The 20,872-nt window shown below is 44.8% G+C and overlaps 2 protein-coding genes across 2 annotated transcripts; one reads left to right on the forward strand and one right to left on the reverse strand.

Annotated features, from left to right (window-relative positions):
* Window positions 1–11,085: 11,085 nt before the first annotated feature.
* Window positions 11,086–11,959, forward strand: LOC127329951 (hydrophobic protein LTI6A). Its single transcript, XM_051356341.2, has 2 exons — window positions 11,086–11,390; window positions 11,539–11,959. Exons 1-2 carry the CDS (start codon window positions 11,274–11,276, stop codon window positions 11,623–11,625), a joined length of 204 nt encoding a protein of 67 aa, XP_051212301.1. The 5' UTR covers window positions 11,086–11,273; the 3' UTR covers window positions 11,626–11,959.
* A 3,840-nt stretch (window positions 11,960–15,799) lies between these two features.
* On the reverse strand, window positions 15,800–16,688 carry LOC127332249 (protein DMP2). The gene has a single exon (XM_051358523.2). The coding sequence runs from the start codon at window positions 16,571–16,573 to the stop codon at window positions 15,992–15,994; it is 582 nt and encodes a 193-aa protein (XP_051214483.1). The 5' UTR covers window positions 16,574–16,688; the 3' UTR covers window positions 15,800–15,991.
* Between the last annotated feature and the right edge of the window lie 4,184 nt (window positions 16,689–20,872).

Here is a 20,872-nt window from a genome sequence, read left to right on the forward strand (position 1 = left end):
TTCCTAATTTTTTAAATTTTCATGTTGTGAATTACATATGTGTATTGAGAAATAAAATTTGAGGATCCGTAGCAACGCACGGGCATTTGTACTAGTTTTAATAAAAGGCCGTGTGCATCGTCATGATGCAGAAGCCGGGGTACAACCCCTTTTCGAAAAAAAAATACTATAAAGAGAAGGGCATTTCTGACTTAGATGCAAATCTCCAAGCCAGCGATGCTCCCCAAATCTAATTGTGGTGTTATCTTGAAAAATAGCAACCCTCAACAAAAATAATCCTCTTCAAATTTTAGAAGTGCCTTCTAGAATAGATAATATGTAGGCTCTTAACTACTGTTTACTGATATTGGGCATAGCCCAATTCGATCCTGTTAGGGACGAATTTCTGAAATTGTCATGCCAAGTCCTGCTTCTACTATATCACTAGTATCTAGTTCCATTGCTGATCCTTCTTTGTTTTGCCTAAAGAGGTACAACCATTGTATCGATCCACTACTTGAATCTGCGAAGACTAGTTTTAGTCAGATCTATTGGTTTACCACTCTCTAACGGGCTTTCCTGCTTAGGACTGATAATATAAGAAGATCGTTTTCTTTCTCTTGCTATGTATAATAGAAATAGAGTACTAAGGTAAGTTCCTTTAAGTTAGGGCTGGTTAGTGGAGCTGGCGTTTTGGCTCGTACGCCCAGATGATCATACTATCTGGGCCGTCCATGTTTGCGTCGCGATTCGTATGGTGAGGTAATCTGCCTGGTTGGGCGTCTGCAGAAAAGGAGGAATACATGGGTTCGGTTCGCACTGTTATGGCGTACGTAGATCATTTATTGCACTGAGGGACAGCTTCCGTTGGTGAGATGACGGGTATGTTCTTGAGCCGGCCGAACTGTAAACCACTCGAAATGTTGTACTGTCGGTCCAAGATTTCTTGACTACTACTGCTTGACTAATACTGGCATAGTTGCCTGTAGACAATCTAGTTAACCACCCGGTACAGATCGTGGCAGCCCCAAGTCTACTCGAAATACACTTTGACCATGACTGCGAGCAATACTGCTAGCACTAAAACTGAGACACTAAGCATGATGTTGGCGAGGGGGAGTTGAGCTGCGTAAGCGCCTGCCGGTCCTCTTGCTTCCTGATTGCGCCGAGCGGAAGCTTGGCTGCAATTTGGATGCAGCTTCTCATCCTCAACGGCAGGGGGCGCGACCTGAACATTTGCTGCTGAGGGGGTAGCTGAGTTTGGGGCGGATGCGGGGACTAGGACTGGAGCGGCGGGAGCGGCGATGGCTGCGGCGACTTCAGGCCTGGCGGCGTACACTGGCTGTCACTCGTAGAAATCGCAGTCGCCATTATGCGAGCTCGGATACAAAAATAGATCTGTGAGCGATGAATGACTTCGAGTACTAGACCAGGGAAAAATGTGGGGGAGGGGCAGTCAGAATAATACTAACATCGTGATGGCAGCACTTGTAGAACCTCGTCCCTGGGTACTGGCCGCATCTAGCAACATAGCTGACGATCCTGTCTCCACAGAATGGGCAGGGGATGAGTGGGAGGAGCAAAGCCGGGGGGACGGTGGTAGACGACGATGCGGAGGACGCCATGGAAGGGGAGATGGGATGTGTTTTGGCGGGCTGTTTGAGGATTTGTTGGTGAATTTGGGCTAGGGTTACTGACTGGGAGAAGGAGTGTGGATTCTAAGAGCATCTCCACCAGCGGCCCCGATAGCGGCTCAGATAGTGTTTTGGACGTCGGTAGTGAAAAATGGGCTCACACCCGGCGTGCCTTAAACTGCGCCGGCTAGTTTTCGAGTCCAATAGAAGCGCCGGCAACCCCGTGCCGGCCCCTTGGCGAAGGGCGCGAATCGGGCACGCTGCCGCCTCGCGGCACGACGGTTTTCGCGGGTGGGGGCGCCTTGTCAGCGAGAGGACGCGACGGTTCGCATCGGAAACGACACGAGGAGGTTGGTCGTCGGCGTTAATGGCCTCCCGCGCGGAAATCCAAGCGGCGACAAGGGGCGGCGACTGGCCATGCGGCGTCCACCTACTTTACCCACGCGCCTTCAATGCGCGTCCGCCGCCTCCCTTAAAACCCCATCGGCGCGCAATTCTCGCTTTTCCCCGCCTTCCAACCCTAGGCGCCGCCGTCCAACCGCCGCGCAAACCTCCCACGCACCCACCGACGATGGCGCACAACGACGAGGCCGGCGGCAGCGGCGGCAGTGTGCTCCGCTCGTTGCAGCTCAGCCTCGACGAGCCTGGTGTACCATACTAGCACCACGTCCCCGTGCCGTGCCAGTACAGTGCAAACTGCCGCACGGCTGGCACGTCTCCAACACCGGCTTCGCCGTGCCGCCGTCGCCACCGGCAGGACCGCAGACGCGAGCCCTCGCGAGGGAACGGCGGACCTGATGACGCCGGCGGAGAGGAACTTGTCGGACAACGCGGTCGACAGCCCGGCCTAGCAGTGGCGTTTCGAAGATGAGCATGCCGTTGAGCTCGCACGGGCGGCCGACCGCTCGCGCGACCGCTTCAACACCGTCGGCCGCCGTGCCTGGTGGGACGGCCACTACGTCGACACCATGCTGCGCACCGGGTCGTCGGCGGCCATTGCCCGCACGCGCTCGGCCGCGCCCGCGCCTCTTCCCGGAGGCGTCGTCATCCGCGACGGGGCGAGGCGCGCGACCTCTGCTCCTGCCCGTCGGACGACGGGATCGAGCCACCGCCGTCGCCTCAAGGAGGAGGACGCCGCGACCTTGCCACCGCTTCCGCCGAAGAAGAAGCAATGGCGGGAGATGGAGGCGGAGGCGTAGGCGGCCCTCCATGGTGGTGACGACCCGGAGGAGTTCCCCGGCCAGAACTTCATCGTCGGCCGCTCCGTCGACGAGGACTACCGGCAGATCGCGATGGACCCGCGGCAGGTGGCGGTGTGGTCTACCAGGGATCACGGCGCCAACTTCGTCGACCTCGCCGGACCATCGGAGGTGCCGGCGCCAAAGGAGGAGAAGGCCGATGAGGACGACAGCTGGTCCTTCGGGGCATCCAGCGACGACGGCGACTTCAGCTAGATGTTTTTTTATTGTTTTTTAGTTTAAATTCGTGTTAAATTTGTATAAATTTCGTTCGAATTTCGAATGAATATGGTTTTAAAAATGTGATTTTAACTTCTAAAATCTATCGGGGCCACCGGTTTTGGGCTGTCGGTGTGGGAGCAGGGATGCTCTGCCAGCGTCCTCTATATGACAGTGCCGACGCCGCTGCTGGCGCCTATTCGGGGGTCGCCGGTAGAGATGCTCTAATTTAGCGGACGCGGAGAAGGAAGAAGGGATTGGATCCTTAAAAGTGGGAAGGAAAAGTTTGGTGTGTGTCGGACTGTCGGTCCAAGATTTGCCGTGAGATTAGTCCAAGACCGTGTCTGCAGAGTGGGACCAAACACTGTTCAATACATTAATTAACAAGTGAATACGGACCTCCTATACCAAAGCGTGCATTCATCCCGAGGTGGTTGCATGGTCCAGATAGTGCGATCATCTGGACGCACGACCCGAAACTGATTTCCGCTGGTTAGTGAAGTTAAGTAAGAGGGAGTTCTAGTTAAGTATGTCCATAGCTCTTGCTTCCAATTGGTTAGTGCAGAATACTACTCTCCCCGTTCAGTTCTGGAGAAGAGAAAGGTTGGGGTCCTTCTTTTCTTTCAGATAGTGGGGATGCATTGATCTTCTGAATCAAGAAGATCAAGTCATATATTATGATTTTAAAAAAGAAGATCAAGTCTGATGGTCCGGATGACTTTTGCATCCTGATGATACTGAATCGGATCAATATTTGGAATAACAATATCTGATCTATCAAATCGATTCATCATCGATAATTTAATAGTCTAAAATAGGAATTTTAGCAAAACAAACTCCGAATTGGGATTTCTTATTGGATCAGGAATCCCATTGCATTTTTCATCCTTTTCCATTTTTCTTCTTTCAGGCTGTTTTGGCTCGCAATAAAGCTAGGGTCCTGATCGAGCAAGAGCAGTATGATCATAGAAAATATTATCCTTAAGTGAACCAGCTTATCCTTCTTGGGTTGTGTTGATTGGATGCGGAGACACCTTTGACTGTGAATTCTAATGTGGCAGATCCGATTCTTTATCTGCATGGTCAAATCAATAATTCAAGTCACACACTCCCATAATCTGCCTTTTTATTTCATAAAATTAACTTCAACTATGTTGTATTGTATCAAAATACTTCAGAGTTGAAAAGAAGTATCCAAATGACATGTGTTATTTTACAACAACCCATGTTTGTAGCAATGAAATACCACAACCTGCCCTATATCATATAAATGATAATTTTAATTCTTTATGATATACCTTCCCTATAAAGGACCCGAAATACGTTACATGTCCTGATTCTTCTGCTGAAGTGATAAGCACGAAATGAAGTATCACTTAACGGGGTGGAGTATCATTTGCATGTCGATAGTTCAAGGAGGACTCTCGGTGGAGAATCTCAAAATTCGAAACAAATGCTTACTCGCCAAATGGTTTTTTAAGTTATTAAGTGAGGATCGGGTTTGGCTCCTCCATATGATTAATTCTTATCGAATATATCTTCCACTCTTTGTTCGTAATTTCCCGTTTGTGAACAGGTATTCCAAGATACTGGAATGGAAGAAAACCTACTTCACTAGAAAGTTTTATACTGGTATTTGGCCTCTTTGTCCTTAGCAAAGCAAAAAAATCTCTTTACAGAAGTTAATCTTCCGACTAGAAAGTTGTTCAAAATACATCGAAGTGACTTTATGTTGACTGACTTCTTCAAATCATGGTTCACTAAGATGAAAATATCATTCGCATACTAGAGAATCCACCATCTCCCAGGTGTGTGATAAGGCTACCCAGCTGGCCATTTTATAACCTCCAAGCGCAAGAGATTTTTGTATCACTTCTGAAAGGTATTGAGTGTCGTTTCAGAAGCGTAAGCTATCTATTATCTAAAGCCAAAAAAATCCAGATATAGGACCGTTCGTCCACTTGAATAATAAGCAAGGTAACAAAGATCATTTCTACTAAGTGAGAATAATTAATTATCAAGACTTAAATTAGAAGAACTAAAAGCAAGTGAGAGAGAGAGAGAGAGAGAGAGAGAGAGAGAGAGAGAGAGAGAGAGAGAGAGTGTGTGCGAAAGTGCGAGAAAATAGTGTCCAAAGGGTGCAAGTGTTCAAGGCAGTTTAATATTTTGTACGATTCACTTGTGTTAAGTGAAGCCCAGAAAAGGTTAAATGATGGAGTCCCAAAAGTGGTGCACATGGTAAGTGCACCTCATCATCTACCTATACTCGGTGTCAAAACCACATACCTTCGAAGACAAGGCCTTAAAAATAATAAGCTTGGTGATTATATCTCCATTCCACATACATGAGCAATCAAAAAATATTAAGGAAAAGCCTACCTAATGCATTAGCTATAAGATAAAGATAGAGAGTCTATTTTTCTTTCTTGGGCAGATCCATAATTATGTGCACCCATATCCATGATAAATTACACCCCTAACATGATATCAAGGCCACATACATGATGAAGCGATAGATATTAAGACACATATGTCCAATCGATGCATGATACTCAAGGTCCCCCGATATTTCTTCGTGACACTCATCAAAGATTTGGGCCCTGGTTTTGTTACTTCCATGTTCCCTCCTTAAATCAACATGGCCTAGTGAAACTCCTATGTAGTCATCTAAAGTATGTGTACACTTATACATTAGCACATAAGAGTTTAAGGAAAGATAACATACATGTACGCATATCCAACAAACCAAACTATTTCACCAATGCCATGAACAAGTTACTACTCAAAATTAGGTAGAGATGCACAATACGTCATACTAAAATAATGTAGTGCCACACATCATTTTACCAAGTGGTTACATCGGGGAGATGACGGAGTAGTTGTTGTAGAAGTCAATGGAGATTAACAAGACGGCGATGCTAGATGGGGAGATGTTGCCATAGGAGACTAGCATCAATTCATCCTCTAATCTCCTTCGGTGGTTCCTGGGCAGCCCCTATTTTATTCTCTATCTCCATGTATCTCCATATGTCGCGAGAAAAAAAAACCCGAATGTATATATTGAGGGTTTTGGGGCAAAATGAACGTGATGATTCGATGATCAAGGGAGCCTAGGCCCACCATTGAGCCTAGGCGGTGTATGCGATACAGGGCCTCAACATCCACTACTGGGCCCCTCGCGACCGTATTGTATTGGTTCTCTCCGTTTTCGAAAGATAGGAATGCTAGATTTTGTCCCTGGTTTATTGTGATTCCATAAGGTTCCTAAAACCAAACACCAAAAATATGAAAAGGGGTGTTCCCAGGCCTCCAGAACTATACACCAAAATAATTTGGTTGTGTGAGAAATCCCATAAACCAGTCAAAACATAAATGAAAACATAAAATCATTGCAATAACTGAGGAAACAACATAATAAACTACAAATTGTCTATATGTTTTGGATGTATCTGCATACTCATTAGCTTTCTCAATGAGAAGGGCTAGCATGTGAGCAACAATATTGAACAAGAACATATACATATGATCACCCTGCCTAAGACCCTTCATAGTTTTGAAAGTAATGGTTGATAGCACCATTTACTTTGGTACAATGAAACAAAACAAAACCATATTAGGTTGGGATACTCTTAGTGGGCACAGAGCCAAATGGTTCAGCACTACGACAACATTAGATCAAGTAATCACCACACCTCCATGTGACTTAGGTTCACCATTTTAGACCAACACCATTGCAAGAAATACAAGCCATGTTGATTTAAATATTTAACCATATTGAATTATTACAATTAGCTCATCAACTTATGTGGTTGCTGTTTTGGTATATTGCAAGAAGTGTAGTGAGTTGGTTTAGCAAATTTATTATGAGTTAGTGTAGTGAATATATCGTGATGAGTACTATGGGTCACATAGTCTTTGTAGTGAAATCCATTGCTGGAGAGGGACAATAAAACATAGGAAAAGTGCCTAGAACATGGAAGTTTCTTAAGTTCATACTATAAGAGCATCTCCAGCCGTTGGGGCTGCCCACGCCCAAATCCGGCGATATTTTCGTCCGGATTGGAGGAAAATTTGGCCTGGGGAGACCCATTTTCCCAGCCGCGAGCCCAGGATGGATGTAAGTATTTTGACGTAATACGACGAATTCAGACAAAATTGGGCGAAACTCGTTCAAACATAAGAAAAATTTAATGATATTTAACATATAGAGGCGAGTTCGTACATAAATAGGCCGAATTCGTACATACATTTGAATTCGGCGATTGGAAACTAAAACTTAAACTAAAAAGCGGCCTCCTACATGCCGAAATGGCGGTAGAAGGCCGTGTAGTCGCCGCCGTCATCGTCGTCGCTCGAGCCGGCGTCGTCCTGGGGCGGCGGCACCTCGTACCAGCGGCTCGTACCCTGGCCAGCGTCGCCGGCGCGTGGCGGCGACGGCCGGTAGATGTCGTCGTCGCTGCTCTCCTCGAGCTTGATCACCTCTCTGGGCGCGGCGTTCCTACCGGCGGATGGTGCGGCGGCGCGGGCGGCGAGTTGACGCGCGGCGGCCAGATCCAGCAGCCGCCGCTGCTGCTCCGCCTCCTGGCGCTCCCAGTCGCGCCTGGACCATTCCAGTGCGGCATCGATGGGGAGGCTATTGTCGGCGGGCACCAGGTCCTTCAGCGACCTGGCGATCACCTCGGCCACCGCGGCGTCCTCCGCGCGCTTCGCCTCCTCCTTGGCGAGCTGGTTGGCGGCGGCCGCGGCGGCCTCCTTCTTCGCCGACTTCCTCTTCCGCCCGCGCTGCGGAGAGGAGGTTTGGTCGCGGATGATGAGGGCGCCGCTGCTGCGCCCTCTGGTCGGCGGTGGAGACGCCGGCTCCTTCTTGACGCGCGCCTGTGTCGACGGAGACGCCGGCTCCTTCTTAACAAAGACCGACGTCGACCCGCCGGACCTGGTCGCCGACCTTGACCCAGACGAGGAGGAGGACGGCGCCATCCTCCTCGGCAGCCAGGAGCTACCGCGCCGGCGCAACACAGTAGCCGCCTCCGGCGGCGGCATTTGCAGGACGGGGGAATTCCCGCCCTCGATGTGCGCGAGCACATTCGAGAGGGTGCGGCCAGGCGCGCTCCACCACCGGCGGCGGCCGGCGGCGTTGTTCCTTGCCGGAGGAGGAGGAGGGCCGTCATACGCGGCGAGTTCGCGCTCGTACCTGCGCCGGAAGAACTCGCTCCACGAGTCGTACGCGTCGGGGAAGAAGCGCGGCTCCGCGCGCTGCTCGTCGGTGAATGTGGCGAGCACTGCTTTGATCTCGTCGTCCATGGCGGCCCGACCCATTGGCGGCGGCGGGATCGGCACGCCGCCCGCGCTTAGTCTCCATCCTCCCGGCGCGCGGAAGTCCGGCGGCGCCGGGTAGCCCACCATGTGGAGGTGCCGTCCCTTCCATTGGTGGAGAGAGCGGCGGCCGAAGCCGTTGTTGGCCGCACCGTCATTCGCCATTTCTGGTTCGTTCGAGATCGGGGAAGATTTGGGGGAAGGCGAGCGAGGTGAATGTGGGGCAGGCGCGGTAGTTCGGCGATAAATAGAGGTAGGCGTGCGTGATACCGAGGCGACGGCATTAACTCGCCACGTGGAAGCTACGCGGCCGACGAATACTGACCGGCGGCAGGCTTTTACAGCGCGCGGAAGACGATGCGATGAGGACGACGATCGGTGTCTCTCGCCGACAAGTTCAGGCCACCAGACGCGCGGGAAGTTTCCTCGGTGTTTCCCGCGCTTTCGTTTTGTCCGAACTCCTCGAGCCCTCCCCGGGGGGCCGGGGATGGCGTGGGCTCGCCGGATGGATGAAGGGCCAAATCCGGACGAAAACGAGGAACCGGGGGCGCGACTGGGCCGAATTTCGCCGTCCGGATGACAAAACGCGGTCCTGGGGGCCTCGTCGGGGAGACGAGTGGGGATACTCTAAATAAATAAAGTATAAATGTATGGAAATGACAAGTTTTCTATTATAGCAATAAAGCTGCCTATGTGGGTCGACAAATATAATTATAATTGCCTTATAATCAAGTTATGAAAATAAAATGATAAATTCTATTTAATCCAATTGGCATCCATGTTTATTAATTATGATAATTGAAAGTTCCACTAAGTTTCAAATTGTTATAAGATGTTGTGTTTTCTGGAAAAAAAAGTGCTAAGCTCACGATTTCAAAAATGTTGAAGAGTTTCAAGTTTAGTGATATCGTATACGAGAGACTTAGTTATATACTAGACAAAACATGTATTACATGTGTACTACCACTATTTCTAAAAGAATGCCTTGTTTTACAAAGTCAAGTAGTATAACTTTGACCAAGTTAGAAATTTTATTAATATCATAAATACCAAACAAATGTCATTAGAGACGCCATGTCACATTTTCCCATGATATCTATATAGTATTATTTGACAACTTGTTATGTAAACTTCGTAAAAGTTTTACTGGCCTTCTTTTTGAAAACTGATGGAGCATATGTTTGGTTGAATTTTAAAAAAAAATTTGAATTTTTAAATTTTTCTGCAAAATACGTAGGCACTTTTTAAAACTGCGTCTATGTGTGGCCATCTATTGTGACACTTATCTAAACTGCACTAATAGGTGGCCATCTATTCATGCTACCATCTATTGGGACATTTTTCTAAACTACACTAATAGGTATGGTTCGTAGATGGGAAACACTTGTATTTGGCCGACCGATCGCGCGCAGGGATCGGTCGTTCCGTCTCTTGCACGCGTCACCCTCCAGACCATCATCCACACGCACCAAAGCCGATGTAGCCACATGATTGCGATCGGGTGCCAGCCTAGCTGCTTCATGCACGGTTCTCTCTCAGTAAACAAGAGCATGTATGCACGCTGATGCATTGTTATCTAGCTGCAGCGTCACCATGATGCTTGCTAGTATATGCTTGTAGTCTAACTTGATGCGTGCTACCTAATGCATGCATGGCAAGCTGCTGGCTAGTTCGCTCAGCCCGACCACTCGTCATGGTGTTCGCCAGATCGCCATGCTGCCACCCGGACATGTCCGCAACCGTCTCGATCAAGCCGGCACTGATCCTACCGGAACACAAAGACCAACGAGCCTATTTCCGTGAATGTCGTCCAATCCCTTCGGTAGCCGTGACTATGATGATTACGCGGAGACAATGGACCAGTGGGATGGGCCCAGTGTCACCTGATGTAGCGCCTACAAGCCGAGTTCATGGTGGTCATCACTGCCGGAATCGCCATGGATGACGGTTTGAGGTTACTGATTATGTTGTTAACAATTGTTGTAAACAACTAGTATTTTTGTTGGATATGTTGTTGACTATTGTTGTAAATAGCCAACATATTTGTTTATTTTTTGTTGCTAATAACCAAGTGATTTCTTTTGGTGAAATCCTTAGTAACTTTTGTTAAAGTAGTTGGTAAATTTTGTTGTAATTTAGTTTGTAGCAAATTAATAGTTGCTTGACCCATTTTGCACTGCTTTTGTCTTTTTGGTGTAATATTGTAATAGTTTGCGGTTGTTGAAACAATTGGCAACATTTGTTGTAAATCACTTTGGAGGATAAAAATAATGGTTTTGCGATGTTTTTGTTATAATAGTATTTTTTGGTATACAAGATGCTTTTTTGTTGCAATTCGCTCAGCCCTAGGGATAAATTAACACAGTTGCATTTTTTTTGTAAATATGGGAAATGACATGGCCAATGAGATACACCTATTTGTATTAACTGAACAATCTTGGACCGCAGATTGATTTCCAAAAAACTAAGGGTTGAAATGCAAAACGAGTTGTGGCTTGTTTTGGCCTCAGATCGCGATCAGATGGCACGGAATGCAACCGAATTTGAGGCCCAGATCGGCCGACCGACGGCTAGGGTTGCCCTTGCAGATGGGTTCGTTATTTATTTGGCGATCTTGCAGTATCCTTGTCTCCTTTACTTTTTTTTCTTGTGGGTGAGGAACTCCTCCTCTATTCCGAAGTAACATAAAAGCCACCCGTGCAGCTTACAGGCTTATTTTGGTTCTTCATGCGTCCCCATTCTGGTGAAGCCAAGGCGCTATTCCCCGTTCGTCTATGCATTGCATCCCGGCGGCTTCTTCCTACGTCCACACAATCATAAGAAACCCCGGGCTCGCCGGTGAGCGATCGATCGATCCCCGTCGCTCGCAGCGCAGTTTCAGACACGAACAATGTCGGAGAACGCGGGGGCCCGGCCGCCAATGTCGGACAGCACGGCGACCATCATCGACATCATCCTCGCCATCATCCTCCCTCCCCTCGGCGTCTTCATCAAGTACGGCTGCGAGGTACGTACGCGCGCCTCCACATCACCGCAGGGTCGTCGGTGTGACGCCAGATCTTTACCATTTGCGCATTCAGACACTGGAAATATATATGTACCATTCCGCATGGTTGATCTGATCTGATCCGTTATTTGTGGTGTTTCTGCCCCAGCTTGAATTCTGGATCTGTCTCCTGCTGTCATTTTTCGGATACCTGCCAGGAATCATATACGCCGTCTACGTGATATTAAAAGAGTAGAGAGTCTCCACACGTCGATAATTCATGCATTAGATTCTCCAATCCGAAGCCCAGCGGGAGAATTGAAGGCTTACACATAGGCAAGAACAGTTCTTCGAAATCCGAAGGAGAAAAAAAAGGAAGAGGGCAGTTGAAATTGGAACAATTGAAGGAGTTGTTCCCCGCAGTTTTAGGCTATATTTTTTATTTTTGTTCTTGGAGAGGATTAGTTATTCCTGTCTGGAATAGCCAGACAGTAGAAATCCCAGGCGAACCTGTAATTGTACCCAAAAACATGCAGCGCATATGAACAGATTGTCTTCTCCAGTTCAAAAAAAAAAGATTGTCTTCTCGACATGTGGGTGCCTTATCTTTATCACATTTGCACTTGCAGTTCCACGACTATTGTGAGATGGATAGTAGACTAGTTAATATCCATTTCCAGTTCAAAACAGCAAAACGTGTAACAATTCGTACGGGGTGATAATAGGCCCTTTGCATCTTTGCCATCTGCAAACTAGGAAGTTAGCATTCCGGCTGAAACACACTCTCTGACCTTTGCATCTCTTCTCATCTGCATCTTGGTTGTTCATTTCCTTCTCCTTCATCTAGCTTTTGTCAAATTCACCGCCATCTGCAGTTGGTTCGCTTTCAGAATCAACACGGACATACTGCTATCCTCCTCCTTTTGGCTTCCACCAGGCCTTTGTCTCCATCAGACGTTTCAATCTTCTCCTTTGTTAGTCTGCCAGCAGATGCCGGTTCACCCTTGTCCTTCATTTTCTTCTTCTCACCCTCACCCTCACTCTTATCGCTTTCTTCTGCATCAACATTTGCTTCGACGATTGTCCTTTCCCTCTTGAGTGCCACACTGCCACATGCGTCATTTCCCCAGGATTTGCTTGTGTCCCTATCAATCGCCACCAATTCAATCTTCACCACCGGCCACCGCCCCATATTCATATAAGTAGGCCGATCGATCACTTCTGCCACAGGACGAGGGAGAGATGGGAGAGCGCGTTGAGTAGAAGCGTATCTCACGAGCTGGCGCAGCCTGAAACTACAAGCAAAGTCACTATAGCAGATGCAGCTCAAATCAGTAAATCAGTGAAATGCTGTTTCTTTCGAGCAGCGTGTAATGGGACCATGTGTAGTATATAGATTAATAGATAATCCAATTTCTGTAACCTGCATATTAGATTGGCAGTGTCTCTTTTACTGGTCGTAAATACATGGGTATACAATTTGTCAGCATGGTTTGAAAAAGAATCTCTCCCTTTTTTCGAGCTAAAACTTTGACCAATAATTTAACAAATAAAGTATAAGTCATATGACACCAAAATATATATTGTTGGAAACACATTTCAAATATGAACCAATCGTATCTCATATTTTATTGGGCAAATTGTTAGTTGAAGTTCTACCTCAAAATAAATGGTAATCTTATATTTTGGGACTGAAGGACTATAGAACACTAGAGAAAATGGCACGAGGAATAGGATGTGTGAAGTATAAAATTAGACTAAGTATACATCACATAAATATTACAACTATATATATATCTCTAAAACATACTCACCCACGAAAACAAATCTCTAAAACATACTCAAAAGATTGAAAAGGGTGTACCATAGGAAAGGTCAGCCCACCACCGTACAGCAATACATGGGGCTCCACTAGGTTTTTTTTTTAGATAAACCGCTCCCATTTTATTGATCAATAATGTTCAAGATAGATACAGGAATCGGTACAAAACTCGAGGTATCTAGCAGCCACAGATGGCGCCCCAGTTCTAGAGAAGTACAAGCCTTAGCTAAATTATGAGCCTCTACGATGTGCTCTCTTCCTTCATGAATGAACCGAACAGATGCAAAGCTCCCAGCAAAACTCATTGATTTCTCGCACAATTGCCGCACTAGTGCCTCCCAGGTTTTCAGCTATGTCATGTAGGATGTTTTTGCAGTCTGAACTTATGCTGATCTTTCTCTCATTGAGATCAGCAGCTAGAGATAGGGCTTCTCTGCAGGCCAAAACGGCAGGATCAGTAACACCCTTTAATGGAGCAGGTGCGTCCTACGCACCTTTACTTTTTTCCACTTTGTCTTTTTTGTATCTTCCAAATTATGTAACATTTCGATTTGATTTTTTTGCAGGTCATTCAAAAATAACAAATAGAATGGAGGAAAAATAGATCCGATTTTTTTTGTGCAAATTTAAAATTTAAAATATTTAAATTTCAAAATAAATTCTTGAAATACATATATAGATAATGACATAAAAAATCCAAAATATTTTTCCCACATTGCAATTGTTATTTTTAAGTGATCTGCAAATTTTCGAGTTCAAATAATGTGTGGTGTGAGAGATACAAAAATGAGAAATTGTTTGAGAGGGGAACAAAAAGAACTTGCATGGATCTTGATGCAACATAGACGGTGTGGATACGGGTGCTCACCAAGCACCTGCTCTAAAAGTCCACTCTCGGAAAACACACAGCCATCCCTTGTACAGACCCTCACAGTTTCGACAGACTATACCCACAGCACCTCTGTTCCCAGTCCTAGAAAATGCACCATCGATCATTAGTTTTGCACAAATCAGTAGGTGGGGCAAAGCCACGTACCGATCCTTCTGCTAGGAGGCTTCGGACCAGCTGAGCGCTGCGGTTGCTCAATCGTGTTCAGATCCGCGAGATAGCTTCTAATGAATAGATTTGTGGACAGCGGACTCTGAAAAATCTGCTCATGTATCACTTTTCTGTGAGCCGTCCAGATTGCCCAGTGTCACAAGAACCTTTGACAAAAACTTCATGGGTCAGCGATTCAATCAGCACAAAGATCCAATGCTTGGTAGAGGGTACAGAACTACAGATGATTCGAAAAAATGTTCCACTAGCTCTTTCATCATCCAAAGACCAAACACTTCTAGCCATTGCACAGTCGAGCAACCAATGTCTCCAAGAGTCAGGAGCACCACATAGGGTGCACCTCGGTGTCGTTGGCATGTTACGATGGTATAGTAAGTCAAATTGGCTATCTAGAAATATGATCCTATGTAATATAAAATTATAGCGCAAAAAAATATTAAAAAAATAAAACATTTAAAGTTTCTAATGACTAATACTTTTAGTAATATATGCTACCTCCATCTCGGTTCATAAGGTTTGGCTACCTCCATCTCGGTTCATAGGATTTGCACGTATTTCTGAATCGTAAATTTATAAAATATATATCTTTAGAAATCTTAAATGCTCGAGTTTCTAATGATATAATTTTATATTGTACAATTAATATTATGTTGCCCGAATTAAGAACCTAGGGATACGCGTAAGCACTATGAACTGGGAAGGAATACCAAATATTAAGTTGGTCAAAATGATAAGCTAGTGATACGCTAGACTAATAAACCAACAAGAGGGGAGTACTACAATAACTATGTAATGAGTTGTTGTTAAAAAAAACAACCTCGATTAATTATTAACTACTAACTAAGTTATGTTAGGTCTCTAGTGTTTTGGTAGAAAATTGGATTATTTAATTTGAAACCACCGAATAATCCTAATAAGTTACCGGAGAATCTATATTCAAATGCTATTGCTAACGATGGAGCGAAGCGAGGCCCATCGCTGGAGATGATTTTTGCATTAACTTGTTTTTTGATAGTTAATAATTGTTTAGCCCAAGTGGTTGTTGGTGCCAGAAAGTGTTTTCTTTGTTGTTCTAGAGATTGTTGAAATGCATACTACAAAAAGAATTTTGTCTCAAGGTGAAGTTCGCTATATTATCATCACCGCCTATATATACCTCTTGTAAGCCGCCGACTAGGCTTTATCAGATTATAAGATAACCTACGTTGTTGTGAACACTTTCAATATAGTGAAATTTTGTTGGTTGGTGCTCGTGATTTTTCTCCCTTCGTATTAAAAGGATTTTCACGTTAAAATCTTGAGTCTCCCGCTGCGATTTTTTTTTATTTTTCATTATTGGTTGTCACGTTCCAAATCGAGTATCCTTATCATTGGTTCACTTCAACTCTGATATAGTAGATGTTTTCGAACGAATTCAGAGATGAATATTGCGCGAAAATTACCCCTTTTGTTTAGCAGGATCCAAGGTATTCTCCAAATAAATTTCCGAATTACATATGCTACTCATGACAATAGAATGGACTCCTTTCGAGTTTTGACACACACACGGCAGGCAAACTTGGACAAATTAAATAAGCAGGACAAGGTGACACGTCACTCAAACAGAAAGGAGACGCACGACTCCACACTTTGACTCGAGTCTTCGTACCCAATGAATTGACCAAACTCCAAACTACCCACACACTCTCACACTGCAGAAAGATGGACGTAATAATCGATTGATGCGACGCCATGAATCAGCTAGTGCTTGTGCTCGAAGTCCTCGGTTGCGCGCGTGGGCTGGTAGCCGATGCCGTGGCGGTTGTTCGGGAACATCATGAAGGCGTAGCTGGCGACGCCGCCGACGACGGGCGGCATGACGGCCATGATGGTCCTCTCGCTGGCCTCCATGGCCGGGTAGAGGCACGAGACCGTGTCCCTGTCCAGCAGCGCGAGGGTGGCGAAGACCAAGAGCGACAGCGCCGCGTGCACGAAGTCGCCGGCGCGGAGGCGGTACCCGGACAGGTCCCTCCCGTTGGATGCGTCCGGGTCGACGGAGAAGGTGCGCATCCCGCGGCGCGTGACGACGCCGTAGTAGACCCTGCCGTCGGAGCCGACGTAGCTGTCGGTGAAGGAGGAGAAGGCGCAGAAGCCGCCGCAGAGCGCCACGAGCGCGCCGCTGAGGACCTTGTTGTAGGCGGCGCAGTGGCCGTTGTTGGTGACGAGCGGGCTGAGGAACTGGAACATGAACACCGTGCCGCTCGGCAGAAGCTTGATCAGGTCCGCCACCCCGCGCAGCGCCCGCTCCGCCACGCTCACGTTCCTCGGCGCCGGTGCCGCCATTACTAGTGGCCGCCTCGTCGTGTCGTCGCCGCCGCTCCCTATCTTCGATTCGTGCTACTAGCTGGCTAGCTTGGTTGTACTTCTTGCCTTGGCAGCTACTCGTGGTGTGAGTGGAATGGGATCTCTGAGGATTTATAGGGACGTCTCATTGCTTGATTGCTTGCCGCATGGTAATCTTGTGGAAGGTCCCTCGTGGATATTAGATGACGACCGGACCGATCGAGTAATTGAAAAGGTTGCTTGGAAGGATTTCTTTTGTAGCATTGGTTTGCTTGCACTCCTGGATGATAGTATGTATTGATATGGATGGATGGCATTTTTGCATGCTTTAAGGCAGAGATATGCATGCTTCGCATCGGCAGCGTGCTCGCTGGACTTGCTTGCCATACGAAGCTGAGAACTCAAGGGGGTGGGAAAGATTATATTTTCCTTGCTTTGTTTGGAAGATATGCAGGGAAATCGACATGGGCGTGCACGGGCTGGACTTTGTCCTTTGGTCGGCATTATCTTGGAAGATTGGAGTTGCTTTTTTGTAGGTTAAGCTTACTTAATTAACTAGATGGTACCCCGGCACTGCTGCGGGATATATGGTCTAATTTTGTTATTCCATTATGTAAATGCACCTCCAAAACTAATTAGCCAAAATGATAAAATAAATTATTTGTAGTTATGATTGCTTATACAAAGAAAAACCCTGTAACTGCAGTTAAAAAACAGAAATCCATGATTCTGATGTTTTGAACCAAGGTCAACACCTTGGGCCTGTTTGGTTCATAGAAATTCCAAAAGAAATTTGTAGGGTTCTTACCCATAGGGTTTTTTCCTATAGTTGTCATTTGATTCAAATGATTGGATCCTTCAAAATTCTTAAGGATTGCTTTCTTCTACTACAATCCCATAGGAATCCTAGCAACAGGTTATACCTTTTGAAAAAAATTCTATGTGTCTATGACAACTATAATATGTACTGAAATTTCCCGCGTTTTTCCTGTGGTGCAACCAAACGGCGTCTGCAACTAATTTATGTATTTTTATTCATGTAGGATTTCATATGTCATGAGATGCTATTCATGTGTTTTTTATATTCATATGCTTTTCAAATCCTTTAGATCAAATGGGCCCTAAATTTTGTACATGGTACATATGATAAGAAGATATCATATATTTTGGAGAAGAAAAAATAGACGGGATAAAGGAATGTACACCAAACGAACCTTGGCCCTATTTTTTATGAAAGGGTCCAGGTTTATGTGGACTTGATAACTGTGTTCAGGATGACCTGGTCGGTGATGACGTTGGGCCTCCAAGTGCAGAGTATTGTGTCAGCAGAATATTTTCCCCACAAGGATGACTCAAGGGTTATATCGAACTCTTGAGGAATGGAGTAAAGAGTTATCTCTCCCTCTCTTCTTCTGGTAATTCTTCAAAATAAAATAAAGCCTTGTGTCTCTAGCTCCACCGTGTGGTTTTCAAGCACAAGGTTTCCTGTAAGTAAAAGTAAAAGTAAAATAAAGTAGTAACTAGAGTAAAGTAAACTAAACAAGTTAAGTAAACTAAACAAGTTAAGTAAACTAAATAAAAACGGTAAAAGTTTGTTTGTTTTGGGGTTTTGAGTGCAAATAAGATAGATAAGTATTTTCTATTTTCAGATTAAAATAGTGATGCAAATAAAAAGTAAGATATAAGCAATGGAAAGGTATTTCTTATGATTAAAATTGGATCGGGATTCATGAGTTCACCTGACTATTCTCTCTTTTAAGTTGTACTAATCTGGTCTGAATTAATTGACGCGCAGTCTGCGTGGGCGTTGTTCACTTCTGACCTGACCCGCGTCGATTAATTGCGAACGGAGGGAGTAGTGCACAATAATAATTCATCAATTTGATATAAAGAATATAACTCAACATGTGTAAGATAACATTCATATGAGCATCACGTCCTAACATAGAGATGATGCAACACATCTCTCTTATACTCCACAAGACAGGAAAAACTTCATGCAATCTTGTATTAAGAATTAACAGAGTATAGCATAAGTATTTTGACATAATATTTGAATATCAAATTTGCTACCTTGAACAAATAAGATCATCACTTTTGTCACGTGACGAACATAGCACATGCATTCACTTTATCCCTAGTGAGATAGCAAAAGAAAAGGCAAAGCCATAATAGATCATGAATTTGTTGTCACTATCCAATCACTAAAACCATGATATTCCATATAACACACACATCATCCCACACACGTTCTTGCATACAAGTTGGATTAGAACCAATACTTAAGAACATGATACATAATATGCATCCGTCAATACATCTTACACAAAGTAGAGTCAAATCTCATAACATCATATCATAGAATAAAGATCCACCACATAGGTATTACATATATGTCCATAATCATGTTTGACGGCTTATATGGCACTAAGAACTATGAAGAACATGAGAGAAACAGATCAAGCTAATGCCACAAACTCGTAGTCCAGAGGTGGACTACTACCCCTTGATCATGGTGATGATGAGAAGACGTTGGAGAAGGTGGAGATCCTCTGGCAGTTGCTCCGGTGGAGTTTCCTCCTCCAATCTTCTCTGATGCAGCCTTCGTTTTTGTGTTTCTGCGGCGCTCTCCCACAGAGAACCCTTGGAGGTCATATATATAGCGAAATAATCAAGTGAATTGGACGATCGGCGGCCGAAAGAGGGGAGTTAGCGCGCCCTAGCAAGGTGGGCACGTCACCTGGCCTCTTTTGGCCCTCAGGCCTCTCCAGGTCTGCCCCAAAAGCCCATCTTGCTTCTTCTGATGAAAAAATAACGTCGCCAAAATTTTAGCTCAATTTGACTCCGTATAGGTCTCTGAATTTGACTCCGTATAGGTTTTCCTGTTCAGCAGAGTTATAACCAAAATAAAGGGGACCATTGGTAAATCCCCGTAAATCAATCTAAAACATGGTATTACCACCATATAGGTTGCAAATATTTGGGAATTCATTTTAATAAAGGAAAAAGTTCATGTATGCATTTTAAATGCATCAACATCCCCAAGCCTACCTTATGTTCGTCCTCGAGCATAAAGGTGAGAAAACTATCATGAACTTTGGAATTTATTATATTGCTTCTATGTAATCATGCAAAGTCTCACAAGGTTCAGTCAAGTAAGAATGACAGTAAGTAGGATGAACTCATAAAGTGATAACTCTTACATTCTACAATGCATGCATATACTCCCTTCGTTCCTAGAGATAAGCTATATAGTTTTTTGAGAAAAAGTCCACAATATAAGGTGTATTGCATTGCCCCAATTATATGTACAATATTTTAGAAATTTGATTATGTTTTTTTATCTTATGCAAAGTTTTATATTAGCAAATGTTAATTGCCTAGGGTTAATCCCATCCAAACATGGTGTAAATTTTCCGAAATTTTCATTCTTTAATTTCTGTGGTAGAAACTATATGGCTTATAATTAGGAACGGAGGGAGTAGTAAATAGCATTGTAAGCAAATAAATCATACTCCCTCCGTTCCTAGATATAAGCCATATAGTTTTTTGAGAAAAAGTTCAGAATATAAGGTGTATTGCATTGCACCACTCGTATGGACAATATTTTTAGAAATTTGTTTACGTTTTCTAATCTTATGCTAAGTTTTCTATTAGCTTGTGTTAATTGCGTAGGGTTAATCCTGTCCAAACATGGTATAATTTTTCCAAAAATTGCATTCTTTAATTTCCGTGCCAGAAACTATATGGCTTATATTTAGAAACGGAGGGAGTAGGTATTATGAATCATAAAGCATGCTTTTAAAATCCTATAGAGATTGTTTGGAAGAATCTCTGTCCTCTCTTTTGATTCTTTTGATACTCTTGACTCTTGAACACAATAAAGTAAGTAGGAAATATATGTGCTAGTCCTCCAACAAAACAAAAAGATAAAGAGAGCATAAAACAAGGTTTTGAGATATGCAATTGATAGCGTGCAGTTGTACACCATTGGGGAACCCCAAGAGAAAGGTGTGATGAGCACAGCAGCAAGTTTTCCCTCAGTAAGAAACCAAGGTTTAATCGACCAGTAGAAGAAAGCCGTGACTTCTGAAGGTGTTGCTGGCTTATTGGCAGGGTGCACTACCGGTGTCAGCCACAACGGGGATCCTGCACACAACAAAACCAAAATACTTTTCCCTAACTTGCAGTAAGGTTGTCAATCTCACCGGTTTCGCTGAACACAAATGATTAAACGTATAGAGTGGAAGGAGATATTTGCAGTAATTAAAGAGAACATAGCTTACAGTAAGTAAATAG

This window comes from Lolium perenne, chromosome 4, assembly GCF_019359855.2.
Source record: "Lolium perenne isolate Kyuss_39 chromosome 4, Kyuss_2.0, whole genome shotgun sequence".
In the NCBI taxonomy this organism is placed as follows: Eukaryota; Viridiplantae; Streptophyta; class Magnoliopsida; order Poales; family Poaceae; genus Lolium; species Lolium perenne.